Source organism: Condylostylus longicornis, unplaced genomic scaffold (assembly GCF_029603195.1).
Source record: "Condylostylus longicornis isolate FDR11 unplaced genomic scaffold, ASM2960319v2 ptg000148l, whole genome shotgun sequence".
In the NCBI taxonomy this organism is placed as follows: Eukaryota; Metazoa; Arthropoda; class Insecta; order Diptera; family Dolichopodidae; genus Condylostylus; species Condylostylus longicornis.
This window is the reverse complement of record NW_026578116.1, coordinates 2,605,869-2,627,467: the sequence shown is the minus strand read 5'-3', so window position 1 is coordinate 2,627,467 and position 21,599 is coordinate 2,605,869. Positions and strand designations below refer to the sequence as shown.

Below are 21,599 nucleotides of genomic sequence, written 5' to 3'. Positions count from 1 at the left end.
CAATTTTTTAACAATATTTTGCTCTTTTTTAAATTTCTATTTAATTAATAGATCTTTTTTTTTAAACATTTTCCAAAATTCAATATTTTTTATTGTAGTAATATAACACAAAATAAATACGAAATAAATAAAATAAACATATAGTAGGAAAAGAATAAAATCGATCAAATAAACTTAAATTTTACCATATCAACATTAATGAGAATAAAAATGAATCAAATAACAAAACTGATAAAAATATGCTAACAAAATAAATTGGAATTAAATTATATAATTAATATAACTAAACATTATATAAATTCAAGCATGATAAAAATCAAAAATATTAAATATACATAAAATTAAGAATTTTTTAATGAAATAATCTAAATTTTAATACAATATAAAAATTTTTGTAGAGTAGAAAAGAAAATTTATAAAAATGAGAAAATAACAAAAAACAATATTTAATGAAATAAATTAAACAAAGAAGAAAAACATTACAATTTAAAAAATTATATTTTAAATTTTTTTGTTATTTTTATTACTAGCTTCAGAAAAACCGAAAAAAAAAAAAATAATTCAAATTTTCATTTCTTAAATTTAACTTCTTAACGTAGTATGTATTGAATTTTTTTAATCAATAAAGAACTATCTCCGAATTCTCTGAATAACGATTATTGTGTCTTAACTTATTTTATTAAAAAATTAATTGTTAAATTTCATTTAAAATTAATTTTTTGGATTGGATTTAATAAATATTACGATTACTCAATACTTTGCATTACGGAATACATGGTATTGCAATTGAATAATCTTTTTGAAAAATTACTAAGAATTGAAAAATACATAGGTAGAAAGCCTAAAAGAATAAATATGATTGTAATAAAATAGCAAAAATATTATTATTATTTAAATTATAGTATTAAACCGTTTAAAATAATTATTTTTAATAATTATTCAAAATTTAATAAAATCGCTTCAAATGATTTTGCTCAATAAAATATACACTTAGAAAAAAAAAAATTTTGAAAAATTTTATCTTCAAAAACTCTATTTTTATATTGAATAAAATTCTATTTAAAAATAAAAATGAAAACTACAATTTTTTTGAAAGAAGTATTTAAATTAAAATATTATAAAATTTGATCTAAATTTAAATTAAAACAAAAAAAAAGAAACAATATATACAATGATTTGGTATGTCAAATTGTATTTCTGGTTAATTTATGATTGAATAATTTCTTATTTTTAATATTTTTTTTCTGTTCTCTTTTATTATATGAAAACAAATTATAATATAAAAAAAATAAAAAATAACATTTTATATAATAATATTTTATATTTAGTATATTTTCTTAAAAATAAATTTAATTGCAATGTGAAATTTAGGTTAGCATATACTTACCTTGTAATAAAAAAAAAAAATTTAACTAAACAAAAACAAATTTTATAAAAAACAATTATTATGTTTTTTTTTTTAAATAAAAAGCAATAATAAAATAATACAACAATTTTTAATTTTAAAATTATGTTATCAATTTAATTTTTATTTAATTAAGTCGATATTATAAGAAAATGCTTGCAACATTTGCAATATTTTTAAGTTTATTTTTAACAATAATTATTGATTAATTTGTATAATATTTTTTCTTTATAATTGTATTTACCCAAAGAATATTAAATTAAAAATTAATTACTATTACTATTATTTTATTCAATTATTTTACTAATGTCTGTGTAATATTAATTTACTATTAAAATTACTATAGGTAAATAAGTATATATATATATATTTTTTTTTTAATAATTTTTTATTATTGCATATTAGGATTTTAATTGATATAAACTTGAAAAGTATTTTTTAATTTAAAAATTAAAATAAAATACATTAATTAATAAAGAAAAAAGAAAAAAAAAAAGAGAAATAAAAATTTAAATTATAATGATATTCTAAATATGATATTTAATCAAATAATAGTATATTATATAATTAAATATAAATTAATAAAACGATATAAAAGTTTTATATATTATTTATGTATACTTAAAAACATTCGTTCTTAATTTTTAAGAATGATCAAATTAATATTTAACTATTTTAATTGAAATGATTTTAATTTAAAAAAATAATATATATATATAATATGCTTTTTTATACAAAATAATAACAAATATATATATAAAAAAATATATATATATAATAAATATATATATAAAAATATATACGTATATATTGTTTAAATTTAAGCAACGACTAATTAGCATTAACAAGAAAACAAAAAAAAATAACAATAAGAATTAACAAATAAATGAAGTAAAAACACAAAAAAAAATCAAATGAAACATTTTATAAAAATTCATTAATATAAGTTATATATAAAATAAATAATTAATATATAACATAATAATTAATGTATGAATTTAACTAATTGATGGACAAAAATTATAATAAATATAAAAGCAAGGGCAAAGAAAAATTAAATACATCAAAAATAATTAACAATTAGATTATTATATAATATAGAAATTATAATTACAATTATCATATACGAATCATCATTCAGTGTAAATTATATACATAAAATCAATGATTTATTAAAATATAATGTATTATGAAAAAAATATTTGATCATTATAATTATATTATATTATAAATGTGTGTGAAAACAATTTAATAAAAAAAAGAAATATAAAAATCAACTGAAATACATAAAATAAAAAAAAAAAAATGATTTAAAAATATAATATAAATTTAAAGAAAAAATTAAAAAAAAAAATTCGAAAAAAAAACGTAATAAAATAAAATTATTCATAAAATATATTTAATTTTTTATTTACTACAAAACTGAATTTATAATAATCTAGTTTTTAATGTTTTATTGCTGTCCATTTCAATTAATTTAAACAGTTTGTCATTTCCAAATTGTTAAATTATAAATTTGAATTTGATCTTTAATGGAAACTCTCTTATATAATTATCGTAGTTAATGCTTTCCGCCAAAACTATAAATGATTTATTTTTCCAGACAGTTGAATTCTTTGTTTTGCATATTGAAAAAAACGTTTTATATGATAATCAATATTCGCTTCTGTAGCATGTTGAATTGTTGATAAGCACACATCTAAAAAAAAAAGTTGGCAAAGTAACTAAATAAGAACTTATGCCAGTATCAATAAAGGGGTTTTTCGATAATACGTTCAATAAATCCAAAATGCTAATTCTGTTAAAATAGTATATTACAAAGGAATTACTAAAGGAATTTTTAAATTTTTTTTTTAAAACCATTGCAAAAATTATAAACTAGAAGAAGAGCATAATAGTTAATGTTAATTAATATTGAAGAATTACTCGAGTATTACACAACTAAGTAAGGCGTGCAGTTGCTGTCTGTAAACGATGTGTGAAAAAACTTACAAGATTTAAATTAGAACTTTCAATGCACGTCTGAATTATCGAAAATCTGTGAATTATTTGATTGTCATTACGTTTTTACTAGTTATAGATTATAAATTAAAATAATAAAAAAAATGTTAAGATTTAGCATACGACTAAATTATGGTTCACAGCGATAAATTACAAGTTAACTTTAAAATCAAATTGGTTAAGATTTTTGTTTTTTCATTATTATTTATTCAACATTCAGAGTGATAAGAGAAAATGTAAAATAAGGAAATTTTCACGAAAATCAACTTTGTGAACAATTTATTCGAAGAGGGATCCTAGGAGTCAATTGTCTCACTACCCTATTTTCCAGTTTCTTTATGTTATACATGAGCAATCAAAATATTATATATTATATTTTGAATTTATATTAACCTTTTAGTATAGAAATGCAATTAAAATTTTTCACGCTTATTTTGTCCTCAGTTCCAGACCAGGAAAAATAACGTACAACATTATCGATCATTAGTTTTCTTAGATTCCTCTTAACAAAATTTCTAACGTCTTCTCGATCACAACGTGCAAAATTTTGTTTCTAGAATAACATTTTTTAATTAAAAATTTTATGAAATTTTGAATTTTATCACCATCATTTCTTATTTGCATGCATAATATATGAAATATATTACACTAAAACGTACCAGTGCTTTTATTTTTTCGATGTCATCTGTTAATGATTTATCAAATTTTATGAATTCTTCTTTATTTTCAAAGGGTTTTTCGGGAATTATTTTAGAATCTTCGAATCTTACAGTTTTCAGTTCTAGAACTTGTGTTTCCAATATGTTAAGTGATTGTTTTAGATCATTTAATTGTTTCATTATTTCTCGGAAATAAATTCTATTTTCTCTCCTCAATATTTTTAGATACTTTAAAATATAATCTGTAATTAGAATTAGGATGAGAATTTTAAATTATTTATTTGTTAATAAAATTTACCATAATGATGATATTTTTCTTGATTCTTCTTAGACAACCTATTGTTCCTTGAAATTTTAATTTTCTTATAACTTTGATTGATTTTTTCATCTTTACCAATTCGTTTTTCTGAAATATTATAAATAAATATGCAACTTTAATAAGCTAAAACCTAAGTACTTAATTGAAACTTTAAATTTAAAACGAATTTTCGGATAAATAACAGAGTTAATAGCAACTAATTTATCAGGAAAGTTTAATTAAATAACGATATATTTAGATAAGAAAAAGAATCTGGAATGGAGACGCTTGTTCTATATTTGTGGGTAAGATTAATTAAGGGGGTACACTTCAAAATACATAATTCTTTAGAATATGGAAATATTCCGTTATTTAGGAAATGTAAAGAAATTTCGTTTAAAACAATGTTTGAATCCTGTAAGAAAATCAATAAATTAGCACATTGCGCTTCCAAGTATTGGAGTAGTATGTATGAAGTATGAAGCATTCTTGTGAAACATTGTTTTTGAAATATGCGAATTTTATATTTTGGTAAACCAATAAATTGGTTCTTACTTCTTAAGCTAACTATTACATCCTTATAGGATTCATTTGGTATAGACATCTTTTGTTAAAAAAATAAATTTATTGAATATTTATTGAACAATTATAATAAAATTATTTACCATTATCTTTAAAACCAATGAGTGTCGAATTCCGTAAGTCAGTTATATCAGAGAATGGCCTGATATCGGTTGTTATTCCACACAAGCTTCTATTACCTAATTAATAATTTTAATAATTCAAAAATTTATATAAATATGTTTTTAATTTTACAATATTCATTATTATAATTTTCGTCCAAGCATCGATTCTCCATAATTTAATTTTTTTTTTTAAAAAAAATATTGTGTTTAAAAGTATATTTTCAATATTTTTTTTAGTTTTATTACTTCAATTTAAAATTTTCTAACTTCTAAGTGAACAGCAGCTTGTAAAATGATGAATAAAGCTTAACTAAAGATCGGTTTAATTTTTATTTATACAAATACTGCAAGCAGAATCAAAAAGTTCATAATGAATTCATATTATATTCATAAAATGATAGTGCAGTGCTCCATTCAAGTTCTTTAACACGTACCCTATGGCCTTTAAGCTTTTTTCAAAATAAGCACTTTTGGGAGATTTATTGTAATGGTAATTATTTTAAAAACAACTTTGTTTTAACAAAAACTTTACTTTTTTTAAATATTAAAGGAACTTTAAAAATGAATACTTTTGGTGAAGAAATTTTGAAGAGATGTCTACGTAACTTATGGAAAGACTATGTTATTAGCCTGATTAAGCGTCATTTTACTCGCCAAGGGTGAAAAAAATGAGTAACTATAATATATTTGTATAATGTAATTTTCGAGTCAGAAGAATTATTCCGTATATTGCGTATCTCGTTTTCTAAAATGTTCACAAAATTTATTCATTTTTGTTTTTGAAGGTTTAGTCGATAATTTGAGAAAAAATGCAAAAATCCAATTGACAAAATGAGTAATCTTATTAGAAAAAGGAAATATCTATTAGAAAAACAGAGAATTCTGATTTAATAGTGAATAAAAAGTGACATGAAAAAGTGAGATACAATTGATTAGGCTCTAAAACTCGACTTTGTATTGAGGATCAATTCCTTTTAATAAAAAAGAAGTAAATAGTATGTCAAGTTTAAATTAATCCTTTTATACCAATTCTTATATAAAACTGCCAAAGGTAATTAATAAGAATAAGAATTTCTGCTTGGAAGGTCTAACTAAACTCACTGGTAGAAATCAATTTTTGCAGTTAAAGGAGCAAATAAATATGAAATATGCTTATGAAGATTTCTGTTCTCCCAATTAATTCTTGTACTTTAAAAAATAACTTTTGTTTGGAATGTTTTATGCTATAACAACATTAATAATCTAATATTATTGTAGTAAAAATATAAACTGCAATATAAAAATATTAAATGGTGAGATTACACTTGCCATACATGTGGTATTCAATGTAGTTTTTTATTTAACTTCAGCGGTGACAGAGGCGCACAAGATGTTGAAATTTTAACAGAATTAGTTTATGCTTATTTAAGGGTCCAATAGGTTAAAATATGTAAGTATGTATGTATTTACTTTATATTTAAATTTTTTGTGTTTTTTTTGTAAATTCATAAATAAATACATAATAGTATGTATGTACGTTATATTAAACGGAGCACTTGGTATAAATTCAATAAAGTTGAATGTGTTTGCACATATGTATGTATGTGTATATACACGATCATTTGCTTTTAATTATGATAAAAATAAATTTACCTTAATTTTATCTAATTTTCATTCAATGCACACACACATATATAAATATAAGTATACGTACTCGTATATAACAGTTTGTTTATTAAGCTTCCAATTTTTTTTCTTTTGCTTAACATGTTAAATAATATTTTTAATTTTATTTTTGATTTAATGTGAATATATTTCTATGTGTGTATTTCAATTAGATTACAGGGTGTAACTTTTTATATTGAATATAGGTAAATTAATTTATATGTACGTTTATTAGAGTCGGTAACCACGTATTGTTATAAATGAAATTATGATGTGCCACATATGTACATGTGTGTATAATGTGTATACATACTTAAATGTATCTATACTATAATTATTATATAAAAATTATGTATATAGGTAGAATTTGGGGTAAATTTTTAATAATAATTATTTATTAATCTTTCACATATTTGATATTAAATTTATAATTAATTGTTTAAAATAAAAATTTTGAGATATTTGCATTTAAATTCTATGAATATTTTTAAATCATGATTATGTACTCTGCATACATACATATTTGTGTATGCATTAAAATTTTAGAGCCTTTCAAATGACATAAAAGTATCAGACCATACTACCGAGTTGAAGAATCTGATTTTTAATTTTTAGAATGCAAAATTAATAAAAAGTCAGTTTTGAATAAAATATGTATATTTTTACCAACACCCCAGTTACGTAATTTCATAGATTCATAAATTTGCTGCTTTATGATTAAGTTTTATTCTGTATGTAATTATTTATTAATAATTTTTTTTTAGTCGTTGAGTTGTTGTAAAACTTTCATGTATAACTAAATATCTAAATCGAAATCTTTTGTTTCAAAATTAAATTAAATAGTAAATTTTTCTGACGCCACAATAATCGTTTGATTAATAGAGAAGCTTGTTATATACTTATGCCTCTAGGTGGTTCATTGTATGGAAGTTTTACTGTATAAATTAATATAAAAGATTAACAATTTTGAATAAAATTTATTTTGTACTTAAGTGTTTTTCCTTTTTAATTACTTTACTAGTTTTGAATAGAACAGGAAATACGAAATCGAGAGCTAAAAGGTTGCAGGAAGGAAATGTTTATATAGCATTTGGTTCATATGGATTGTGCTCATACATAATTCGTAGTCTAAATCTAAATCATTATTGCAAGGGGTTTCGGGTAGAATTTAAAGGTATATGTCAATAGGAGCGCAAACAGGGAAAATACCTCCAGATATATCTTAATCCCAAAACTTAAGATGGTGCTACATTATTATTTATATATATGTACGAACTGTCTTATAAATAAATAATTTTAAACTTGATTGAAATTAAGTCCTTTTAAAACAATTGCTGTTTTTGCTTAAACCGAATGGCCGAATTTTTCTAACTTATATTCATAAATAAAATAATATTAAATTTCTAAAATTTTCAATCAATATTATGTACATATGTATGTAATTCGATTTCTGTGTCTGTTTTAAGTAGACTATGCTATATATACCCCTGCATAAGATTTTTTGTGATGGTAAGTTTTGTTTAGAGCCAACTACGTATTAAGGCTAAAAGATTTCCGGGAATTGTTGGCTTGGCGTCAATTTCGGCGTTTTTTTGCAATATTATTTCATATTTCTTTTCTGTTTCTTATATAGCTCAAAAAGCAAGAGTCGAAGACTTTCTTGTGAATGCCTGGCAATAATTTGCTGGCAATAAATGCTGGACTGGCAATAAATTTTGAAAATAATGCCTATAATAGGATGAATTTATAGAATAATGAATTTTTATTTTAAAAAAGAACAAGAAATTTGCAGCCTATCTTTTGTTTTAATTTTGAAAAGCATTTTAAATAAAATTAACAAATTAAATTTTTAATAAATTTCATCTTTATTTCAGATTAAGAAAAAAAAAATTAAATAATTTTTATTATTTTACGTCTTATTAGGGCATTGTATTGCCTAAATAATCGTCTTTTGCAATAATTATAAAAATCCAATTCTCCTGTAAGGTTCTCATAATATAAAATTTTATCAGTTCCTACACTTACAATTGGTGTCTTTTGAGATCTCTTGATGTTCATAAATTCCTTTTGATTTTCTAAAATAAATAAATTTGAAATTAATTAGAAAATAATCGTAAACATAATTATAAAATTGTAAATAAAACTTATGACTAGCCTTATAATTAAATTTTAAATATAAGTAAATTTTTAAGTGAAAAATTAATAATAAATATAAAAATATAAAAATTCTTAAATTCTTACCATTGTACAATTTTAAGGCGCCTTTGAAATATCTTGGTATATAATATTCAAGAACAGTTAATGTTATTTTAGGATATTCCCATAGTCCGACAACCGCAAAATTTTTATCTACACTATCTTTAGCCATTTGTATAGATGTTGGCGAACCAGAAGGCCTATATTTAATTATAGAGAAAAGAAAGTGAATTTGTAATGAAAAATGTTATTTAATATTTTTTTTTAATTTTATTTAATTTATTTTTAAGTTAAAAATGAAATTGTCTTACCAACAGAGTCCATAGTTGCCACAAAATCTAAGACTTTGTTGTTTATATCTTTGTTTATCTTCAGCTTTATTTATTGATTCTTGACGATTGCAATAAGAGCTATCATTGCGATCTTTCGATTCAATTGGATTTTGAATTAAACTAATATAAATTGGTTTTTTAAAACCAAAACTTGCATATTCAATATAATTTTCATTATTTCCAATAAAAACTGTGAATTCATTCAAATTCATTGTTTCAAGAATATGAGTTTCTTGTTCAAAAACATTAAAATAATATTTTTCATATGATGAATGTATTTTACGTTTTACTATAGAGAAATTATGTTTTGGTTGCAAATATAATTCAATTAATTTAATCAATTCTTCATTATCAGCTTGTGATACACTCATAAAATATAAAATATTAAAATTTCCATATCTTGTATTATTCAATTGAAGCAGTGATTGTTCTTCATTTTTCTGTTATATTTGCAAAAGTAAATAAAATATTTAATTTGAACTGGAATACATTTATACGATATTTATCAAATATTTTTGTGAAATTTTAATTTATTTATTGGAAACACAAAATGTAAAATAACCTATATTGGTTCTATTTACGCAAGTGTATCCGAGTTGAGTGTTTACACGGCATTTACTTTAAGCTTCCCATAGCCCTTTTAAAATAAATTTTATTTTAATAATGAGTTTGGGTGTCAGAAGCATAAAAGAAGAGCCGTGCATACATTCAATGTATACACATGTAAACCAGTCTATATTTGGTTTGACATGAAATTATATTACTTACACACATACATATAAAATTAATAGTGTTATATAAGTAAGAAGAATTTCAAATGTTTAAACAGAATAAGTTGATTTTCGTGAACAAAGTTATTAAAATATGAGAAAACTACCTAATGTTTTAATAAAAAGAAACTTAAATTTGTTATGAGTCTTTATGAGAACATTTATTATGAGCTATTTAAGTATGGAACAATTTTTTTGAACTAAATATTGTTAGTTACAGATATTCTAATTAATTATTTACAAGAACAATTTAATAAACATGAAAACCCACTAAATTTCTATGGTTCTTTAGTATATATAGGTTCTACTTGTGATAATACTATGCTATAAAACAATTATTTTTTTTTGGTTATCGTATTTGTCAAGAAGATTTAAGTCATTTAGGTATCAAAAATTGTTAATAACGTAAATTGTTTTTGAAGAGAAATAAATAGCATTTAATTTTTTTTTCAATTAAATAAAATTCAAGAGAGATCTAAATTTCAGATTTTCACTGACTTCGAACTTTAATGTATAAAATCAGGCTTATCGTTTCCAATATTCACAAATTTTACTGCCAACAACATGGGGTATTTCTATAAAATGCAAATTGGCCACTCACTTTAAAATTTTAGTACCTAGTTGGAATCGGTTTAAATTTTATATAATATTTTTTTAAGTTTATGTCATAAAACTGGAAATAAATTCTACATATAATTACAGAAAGCAACTTTCTATGTAACGAACTTAATAAAAATTTTAATTGATTTTAAATTTAATTCTTGTTGGATCAAGTTTCCAATGGTTTACTAAACAATTTTGCCAAATTAAATAAAAATTAAGCTCGTTTAATCACAAAGTTATGGTTAAAATTATAAAAAGTTGTAACTTGTAAAGTTTATTTTAAATCCAAAAAATTTGAACTTAATTTACTCTAAAAGCGTTTTCTCCAATTAGGCAGTTCAAGTTTTTTCTTAAAACTACAGAATAAAATTTAAAGAAAAAGAATTGAATAGAAAACACTTTAATTAAATTGTTTTGGAAATCGAAAAAAAAAATTTTATTAAATTAAATAAAAGCAAAGCGTTTATGTTAATAAACTTCTTAAAAATTTTCGTTTTCCATTGTGCTGCTTGATCGCTAAATATTGTTTGTACAAACGTTGTTTACAAAAATAATAAAAATCTAATTCACCAGTGAAATTTTTATATAATATTTGTTTGATTTCTTCACTGACTTTCGGTTTATCTTTATTTTTATTAACTTGACTCAAATGTTGATAATTGTCTAAAATTAAAATAAATAAATATTTTTTAAATTTATTGAATATTTTTATAAATTCAAATTTGTATAAAACTTACCCATGTAAATTTTTAATGCACCCTTAAAATATTTTGGTATATAACGTTCAAGTACTGTTAAAGTAACTTCGGCATCTTCCCAAGAACCAACTACAGCAAAATTTCTTTCAACATTATCTTTTGCCATTTGTATTGCAGTTGGTGAACCAAATGTCCTATATAATATAAAGACAAAAAAAATATAAAGACAATAAAATTAAAATCATCCATAATTATGTGTTTTTTATTTTTTGGACTAAAGCTTACCAACAATTCTCATTGTTACCACAAAACTGTATACTTTGTCTTTTAAAAAATTGTCCTCTATTTGGATTTCCCGGTATATATTGACAATCTGGATATTTTTCTTTAACACAATCCTCAAATGATTTATTACGCCATATCTGCTCACCACCACGTTTTTTCCACATTTTTACAAATCCTGGATAATTTTTTGCATCATAAATACGACTTCGAACATAATAATACCAACTTATTTCTTTTTCAATTGGATTTCTGATCAAACTAATATATATCGGTTTATTTAAATTGAAGCTGCTGAATTCAATGTAATTTTCATGCATACTAAAAAATACAGTATTTTCACCTCTACTTAAGGATTGATCAACAATTTCTTTTTGTTCATGTGCAGTAAGATATGATTTTTCCATTTGTGATGGTACACGATAAAATGTTGTAAAATTATGTTTGAATCTTAAATGTGATCGAATTAAATCTACTAATGCTTGACTACCAGTTTTTGGAACTCTCATAAAATAGACCATATCACATTTTGATTTCCATGTTATATTCAGATTTCTTACTTTTAAATTATTTAACTAATTTATTTATAAATTATGTAAAAATTTTAATTAAAAAATTATTAAAATTTTTTTTTTTATAAATTTAAGTAAGACTCATAGTTTTTATTTAAATAATAATTTTTTTAGTAACTGAGAGAGAATTTTCTAATTATTTGAAATTAAATAGAATGCATTTGGAAAACCAGAACATAAACGTAATACGAGTATCAAAATTTTCAAATTAAATACATTAAACATTAATTTCTTAATTGAAAAATTTGCAAAATTTTGTTAGTATAAATGTTGCAATGTTGATAAGAAACTGGATAGTATTTGAAAGAAATTCTAAATATTCGTGTACTAGCGGTTGTTATTGATTGTTACTATAATTTTTTCTAGCGGCGTAAACAGAAAGTGAAGAATATTTAGGCGAAAGAAGTAAATGGAAATTGAAGATAGCGGTGTGAATGTTTTGCAATAATTTAGGAATACACAAACAAGTAATTGCTTCCGATATTTAATACTGTTGTAATGAGAAAACATGGACTTACGGCCTAAAATATGGTAGATAGTCTCAGTAACATTAAAATTTAGTCAGTAATTAAGAATAGAATTGGTAGGTAATGTAATTTTTCATCACGTATACCAATTCTAACTCAGTCACATACTTTAACTAACTCAGACTAACATTACTTTAAAACTCACAATATTTAAAATTATAGATATTTTCGAACTGGGCTTAAAAACTTATGCTTATAGTTTTTAATTCTTAAGATAATTCATACATAATATGTTTGTGTAATTGAAAGATTTTTATTTAATTTTAGTTAATCTACTAATAAAAACTATTAAAAAATATTGTTTAATTATTTTTACTTAATCATAATGTAGTTAATGTTGTAATATATTTGTATTTAATGCTTATTTATTATTCTTAGATCAAGATTGTAGTGATAGCAGCAGTTATTGAAAATTTTTATTGTTATAAAGCTAAGTAGCAGAAGCTTATCTTCGAATAAGAAATAGTTAATGATTAAATACAGTGCCATTAATTGCCAGATATTGCATGTACAAACGTTTCTTACAAAAATAATAAAAATCTAATTCTCCAGTCAAATTTTTATATAAAATCTTTCGTACTTCCTCACTAACTGAAGGTTTATTCTTATTTTTATTTACTTCACTTATTTTATTTTTATTTTCTAAAAAAAAAATCAAGATTATTACAATTTAATTTATATTTTAAACCCATGTTTTTTTTTTTAATAACTACCTTTGTATAATTCTAATGCCCCTTTAAAATATTTTGGTATATAATGTTCAAGAACTGTTAATGTTATTTCTGGATCCTCCCATGTACCAACAACAGCAAAATTTCTTTCAACATTATCTTTTGCCATTTGTACAGCAAGCGGCGAACCGAATTCCCTATTACATTAAAAATTTAATAATAATATTGTAACGTATGTATGCACATAGAGTATACATAATATTATATATGTATATACATTTATAAATAATTTAAAATATATTTCTTACCAACAAGGTTTATAGTTACCACAAAATTGAATTATTTGTCTTTTATAACCTTGTACTTTACGTGAATTCATTGGTATAAAACGGCATTCTACTTCAAAATTTTTTATACAATCATCAAATGTTTTATTACGCCAATTTGATTCTCCACCGAATTTTTCATATCTTCTCGAAAATAATGTTATATTTGATGGTTTATATAAATTACTACGAGAATAATAAAACCAACTAATTACTTTTTCAATTGGATTCCGAACTAAACTTATATAAATTGGTTTCTCGAAACCAAAACTTGCATATTCAATATAATTTTCATGATTACCTATAAAAGCTTTACTTTCATCAATATCAAATAATGTTTCAATAATATGAGATTCTTGTTCATATGCTGTTAAAAATGGTTCTCCATATTGTTTTACTGGTCCGATATGTACATTATATTCATTTTTTTTACTTAAATAACGCATTATAAGTGTAGCCATAGCTTGGCTACCAGTTTTTGGAACTCTCATAAAATAAATCATATTAAGTTTTGCATATTTTGTATTATTCAATTTATCTGGTTTCAGTTTTTGTAACTTAAATAAAAATAATATAAATTTAATTTAAAAATAATATTATTTCTAGCACTTATTCTAATTTTGTATACGTGCATTGTAAATTTTCGGCAATGCTTTTTACTATGATCTTTCCTTTTTAATAAATTTTGAAACTAAATATTAGGAATTTTATATGAAATATAAAAGTATTTATAAGATTTTTAAAGAAAAAAAAATCTCCAATATAATATTATAATGTTTGATCTTGTTTCTGTTTACAAGAATTAAGTTCAAGAAAAGCAATAGTATTCTTAAAAAAAATCTGATGTTTTATTATTTTTTGTTTAACAAATCTTGAATTTGATATGAAAAACAGGCTCGAATCACCAATTTAATTTATTTGCTTTTATTCAAAATAATTGCTAATAATTAAGCAGTGCATTATCGAAAAATTTACAAATTATTTGCTAATAGTGAAATTATTGTAAAACAAATTTTAAATTAGTTATTCGATGAAATTAGTTAAACAAAAATATTATTTACAAATTTAGTTAAACAATTCAAAAACACATGGACATTACTCTTTTATGATTAAAAAAATGTTTTGAATTTGAACTATTGCATTGGAAAGATTATAATATTAATTGAATAGCAATATTAAAATTACCTTAGATATTAGTTAACAATAATTTTTAAAAGGTGATTAAAAATGTCATTTTATATTCTTAAATTAATTTGGGTCTTTTGAAAACTTAATTATAACATTATTATATATGAATAAAACGATTCTGTGCCACATTTTCGGCAGTAAAATTAAGAACTTTATTATTACAATATTTATAAGAATTCAAAAGCTAGCAATTTTTTTTAATATTCCAATGTACAACCGTGTATAATTATGCTTTCAATGTTACTAATGCAAAAAATTTCCATTATGTTTTCGAATTGCCAAATATTGCTTGTATAATCGTTGCTTGCAAAAATAATAAAATTCCAATTCACCAGTAAAATTTCTTCTAACAATTTCCTTGATTTTTTCGCTCGTATAAGGTTTTTTATAATTTCTGTTGGTGTTTCTAAGCTTATGATAGTTCTCTAAAATCAAAAACACAATTTTAGACTTTTTTTTCCCCAAAATTGAACTTATTCTATTACACAGAATTAAAACCAATATAAAATATTCTAGGAAATTTTTATTGAAATTCTTATTATAAATTTTCACACTAGAGGCAACAAAATTTTAAATTTAATTTTTTGAAAAATTAATAATTTTCAGATATGTTACTAATATGTTGATTTTGATTCTGTTCCAAAGTTGAATTTTAAATTGAAAAAAAATAAAATTACCATAGTATAACTTTAAAGCTCCTTTAAAATATCTCGGAATATAATGTTCCAAAACGGTTAATGTTATGTTGGTATCTTCCCAGGAACCGACAACCGCAAAGTTTTCTTCAACATTTGCTTTTGCCATTTGTATAGCTGTCGGGGAGCCAAAAGGTCTTAATAAATTTTAAAAATTTTTAAAATTAAAAATTTTAGTACTCAAAATTTCATAATAATAAACTAATAAGAGCTTTTAAAAATGTAACAAATTTTTTTATATTCTTCAATTTCTGCTAATTATTGTTAATTTTAAAACTTTTTTTTCAGATATTGAAAAATTATTGTTTAACTCTTAGGCTGATGTAAGCAGTACATTAACAGACGCATTATTTGTTTATTAAATTTCAATAAATCTCTTTTAATTAGTTTGTTTGTTTTGTCATTTCACGAAAATTTCGTTTAAATGAAAGCTACTAACTTCTTAGTTAATATTCCTAGCAAAATATGAGTTTGATAGTTAATAGAGTTTCGATTGATCATAATATAATCAATATAAAGTGTGAAAATTTGCTGTGATTGGTCTTTTCTGGTTAGCTTCGCTTAAAAGTTTTCTATTTTACTTCGTTGACAAACAGAATAAATTTCAATAAATTCGCTAATTAGTCCTGACAGATATGGTAAAAAATATAAAATCGATCGCAAGTGAAAATCCGATTTCCGAGAAAAAATTTTACTTCAACCCGTGGATTGCTGACAGCTAATTTCCTCAGAAAGAAAAAAAACCGACCGACCGGCTGAACGACAATATCTCGCTAACAATAATTTATTAACGTTTCTATATCACAAAGAAATTCAATCCCGTTGAAAACTAGACAGGTGCCATCACAGCTTTAGTCCCTTATTTCCTTACTATATGCAATGCAGTCGGTTAAAATAAAGCAATGAAAATGAAAAATCCCGATCATATTGAAACCAAAGTAAGAGTATATAAAATACTTATTATCAGTTATTTTTAAGCTGTGGAAAATAAATTTAATTGAAAAACTTTGGACTTTTCATTCATAATTTGAAAAATTTGCGTCAATACTTACACACAGCTCTCATGATTTCCGCAGAAATGAAGAATTTGTCTTCTATAATCATTACGACTATTCCAACTAAATGAAATGTAAAGACATTCAGGATCATGATTTAAAACACATTCGTCATATTTTTCATTTATAAAATTTCGTTCATTTGAGCCTTTTTTACTATAATTTGCATATTTTTTAGTCTTTGCAAATAATGGACTTCGAATATAATAAAACCGGCTAATAACTTTTTCAACTGGATCTCGAACTAAACTAATATAAGACGGTCTTCGTCTATTAAAATCACGAAAATGAATAAAATTTTCATTAAATCCTATAAAAATAGTATTATTCCGATTTCGTAGAAGTTTGAAGGCAAGCAATTCCTGATCATAGAAATTCATCAAAAAATTTTTATCTATTGCTTGATTTATTCTTCTATCAACCTTGAAATTGTTAACATTTTTCAAAATAGTTGAAATAAAAACATCTAAAGCTTTACTACCAGCGTGTGGAACTTGTAAAAAATATAGGATATCAAGAGCAAAATTTCTCGTACTGTTTAATTCTGTTGCATTTAATGTTTCAAGCTAAAAACATAATCATAGAAGTTTTTTTTTAATGAAAGAAATTAAATAAATTAAATGAATCTTAGTTTTCAATACAAAGTAATTTAACGCCAATGTATCATCAAGGATTATACGAGTAATTTCGATTTTATTTGCAATTTAAAAAGTATTGTTTCGTTTAATCTTAAAATTTACCTTTGTTGCGTTGCATTAGCGCTGTGTTGCTTTGAATTTTAAACTAAGATCAAAGGACATACAAAATTTGATTAAAATATTATATGTACCAACATACAAAATTATCACAATGTTATGTAAAAAATACATAAAAGTTTTACACAGTTAAAGCTTGATTTTCTTTGCCAAAAGATTGCATGATTTTATATCATTTAAAACATTACACCAAAAATTAAAGGAATTTCAATAATTTCATGAAAAATTTTATAGACTTCTCTCAAAATATATATGCATTTAGTTTGTTGCACTGATATTTAATATAATATAATTGACAAAATGAAATTTGGCAGCGTTCACAGTGTTTTAATTTCGTTACATGTAAAGAGTTCTTTCAATATTCCAGTAGGAATTCATAAGATAATAAAACATAAACTAGTTACTATTGCAATAACAGAATTAAACCATTAATTTTCTAAAATCTGATCAGTACTAAGAAAATAGAAAAATAGCCATTTTTTCGAGCCACACAGTTTCCAATAGATATTGCTTGTTCTAAAAACAAAATACATATAGTAATATTAACCAACTTAATGCATTTTTTAGAAAACATTCGTTATCTTAATATTTAAAGTTTTTTCATACTTTCCATTATAATAGTTTTTATACTTACACACAACTTTCATGATTACCACAAAACTGTTTACTTTGTCTCCTATTGTCCCCGATTGCATACCAACTATTTCGTATGTAGTTACATTCATTTTCATAATTTAAAACACAATCATCATATTTGTGATTTAACCATCTTGTTTCATTACGTTCCTTCATTATTTTATAAAAAAATGTTCCTTTTATTTTAAAAAGTGAACTTCGTATATAATAAAACCAACTAATAACTTTTTCAACTGGATCTCGAACTAAACTTATATAAATAGGATTTTTTTTCTTGAAACTATTAAAATCAATATAGTTCTCATGGATACCCAGGTATATTGAATTTTTTGCCTGATTATATACTTTATTCACAATGGAATATTGATCATACACATTTTGCAATAATTTTGTACGGTTTGCCCGTCTTCTAAAATTAATATTGAAATTATTAGTATGTTGAAGAATTTTTACAATGAATAAATATAAAGATTGGCTTCCAGTTTTTGGTACTCTCATAAAATATACGATATCAGTAGTAATTTTTCTTGTATTGTTTAATTCTGTAGCATTCAACGTACCAAGCTAAAAAAAATTTTTTTTTTTTTTCAAATTTTAAAATGAGAAAATTTACTACATACTATGATTTCTGATATTATAATAATTACTTATGTATGTAAATTATCTACATAATACTTAAATTGGCATAAGTATATATACACATATGTGCGTATATGTATTATAGGAATTAATGAATGACCAATAATTTATTAAAAAACGAAATTACATTAAAATACAAAATTTGTAACATATGTAAGTAAATAGTTCTATGTTTATCTATGGTTGTATGTCCATTCCAAAAAACCATATAAGTATGTATGTGTGTAAAAGCACAAATTAAAAATCTTAAATGGGTAGGTACATAAAAAAAAGTTTATTAGGCAAACAAAGTTAATTACGAATGTTAAGTAAAAAAATTAAAATTTTGCATTTTACAAAATTACTAATAGGTATTTTAATGTTCTTCCTCAGTTGGATTCCAGAATTTTGACATACACAATTTCTCAATCATTAGTACTTATTATGTACATATATTGTACTTATAGCTTAAATATGGAAGGTGATTGATATTTAAGGGCATCTTAAAATTTTCAAATTCTGCGAACATTATTTGCGTTTTTTTAATTTCAATTCACGGAAATTTTACTGGCCTTTTCATTTAATCTAATTCTTTAACAAAATAATGTTATTTACAAATTTTTGGTATAACTAAAAAATAAATTTACATTATTTATTGGAATATAATGAGTAAACAATTGTTGAATAGGAAAAATTTACGTTTCATGTAGTTTATTATAATATAATCATAAATATTATAACAATTATAGTTCAAAGCTTTTTATTTCAGTTACAGCTAAATATTGCTTATATAATCGTTGTTTGCAAAAATAATAAAAATCTAATTCACCAGTGAAATTTTTGTACAATATTTTCTTAATTTTATCACTAACTACCGGTTTCTTATTGTTTTTATTTATTGTAATTTCTTTCTCATGTTCTAAAATGAATTTAAACCAAAAGTAAAAAAAAGTGCAAGTTAAAAAATATTACTTTTATGCTTATACGAATTAAAATTCTTACTTTTGTATAGTTTTAAAGCATCTTTAAAATATTTGGGTACATATTTTTCAAGAACTGTTAACGTTATTTCCGGTTCTTCCCACGTTCCAACAACCGCAAAATTTCTTTCAATATTTTCTTTTGCCATTTGTACAGCAAGCGGCGATCCAAATTGCCTATTTATAAATAATATTCACAGTAAACATATTGCTAGGCATATGTCGTAAAAATTAAATCTTACCAACATGACTCATGGTTTCCACAAAAATGAATTATTTGCCTTTTATAGCTTTGTGACCTTTTTGGGTTCATAGGTAAAAATTCACATTCCATATCATTTCTTAGAACACACTGTTCAAATGTTTTTGCACGCCAATTCTTTTCACCACCATCTCTTATCATTTGTTGAGCAAAAAGTGTTCGATTTTTTGCAGTATATAAATCACTACGAATATAATAATACCAACTGATTTGTCTTTCAATTGGATGACGTACTAGACTCACGAAAATTGGCCTAGTTAAATTAAAACTTCCATATTCAATGAAATTTTCATGCATTCCAATAAATACTGTGTTTTCACCTTGTGATATTGATTCATTTACTATAATTTCTTGTCCATCATATGGAAGAAAAGCCCTTTCAATAGCAGGTGGTGTACGACTAAATGCTTTAAAATTATTGTGTATTTGTAAATAAGTTAGAATATGATGTCCTAAAGCCTGACTACCAGTTTTTGGTACCCTTATAAAATATACCATGTCAAATTTAGCATCTTTTGTATTATTTAATTCTGAGGCTTTTAACTTTTGCAACTATAGATGTCGTTATTATAAATATGAAATTATATTTGACATTAAAAAATATATCGTTATTTTAAATTTTAGAAATATAAAATATACATTTCTGCACATACATATATTTAAGTGCAAAAGGTTCCCACTTTTATGTTTTATTACTTATTATTGTGTTATTTTTGTTTATATTATCTTAGTCTTTATTTTTTAATAATTTGTTCTTTATCACATGAAAGTTTTTCGAGAGAAAACAGTGACGTCACTTGTCGCAAAAGGGGAAAAAATTGTAACTTTAAAAAAAAAAACAAATAAAGCAGACGGGATAGTTGAAAAAACTTTAAAAACTTACGTAAAATAGATAGTAAACGTCAAATTTCAAAACATTTATCAAATATAAACAAACGTTTTTTAGTTATAGAGAAAAGAGAAAATTTTGATTTTGGATTATTACAGTGTGAAATTAAGAAAAAACCATTTTTGTGAATCCATTTCGTTTATTTTATTTTGTCAAGTTTTGGAAAAAAACAAAGTTTATTGTTAATGAAAAAAGTTTTTTAAAAAATAAAACATATGTTTATGAATTTAAAATTAAGCATTTTCTCAATGTTTAAATTTTAAACATTGAGAAAATGCTGACGTAATCATTTTTTTTCAAAAAAATTATACCACATGTTTTGCATACTATAATTTTATAAAGTTTTTTTAAATTTTAAAATGTTTTTAAGAACTTTCTTGTATCAGATTGATCTTTTATATGTAGGAAAAATTTTAAAAACTTAAGCAAAAGTGAAAAGTTTGTATATAATGAATATTATGTTACGGTTCTTTAATAATTTACGACGCCTGTAAATAACATCACTGAAGAACAATTTACTTGATTAAAAAAGAATTCAATATAAAATAATTCCCCGATGGCGTCATTCTTTTGGTTTCTTAAGAATACATTGTAAATAACTAGACCACGTATCATACATGGACCTATTACACATCAGATTTAATCTTAGATTTCGAATCTGATGCATATCTAATGTATAATCGAAGTTTGACATCAGATAAAATCTGATGAAAGAAATATTAACATATTTGATTATTCTCGGGAAATTTGTGCCATGGTTAACTGATTTTTGTTTTTTTCTTTTAATTTTGGTTGCCAATTTGTAGATTATAAATATTAAAGCATTGCCATCAAAAGTTTGACGTTAAATA

The 21,599-nt window shown here is 22.8% G+C and overlaps 2 protein-coding genes across 2 annotated transcripts; both read right to left on the bottom strand.

Moving 5' to 3' along the window:
* Positions 1 to 2,878: 2,878 nt before the first annotated feature.
* Positions 2,879 to 4,245, bottom strand: LOC129615812 (uncharacterized). Its single transcript, XM_055531195.1, has 3 exons — positions 4,066 to 4,245; positions 3,800 to 3,959; positions 2,879 to 3,104 (listed from the first exon to the last, which is right to left on the bottom strand). The coding sequence occupies exons 1-3, from the start codon at positions 4,243 to 4,245 to the stop codon at positions 2,986 to 2,988; spliced, it is 459 nt and encodes a 152-aa protein (XP_055387170.1). The 3' UTR covers positions 2,879 to 2,985.
* A 9,130-nt stretch (positions 4,246 to 13,375) lies between these two features.
* Positions 13,376 to 14,173, bottom strand: LOC129615811 (heparan sulfate 2-O-sulfotransferase pipe-like). Its single transcript, XM_055531193.1, has 2 exons — positions 13,653 to 14,173; positions 13,376 to 13,541 (listed from the first exon to the last, which is right to left on the bottom strand). The coding sequence occupies exons 1-2, from the start codon at positions 14,171 to 14,173 to the stop codon at positions 13,376 to 13,378; spliced, it is 687 nt and encodes a 228-aa protein (XP_055387168.1).
* Between the last annotated feature and the right edge of the window lie 7,426 nt (positions 14,174 to 21,599).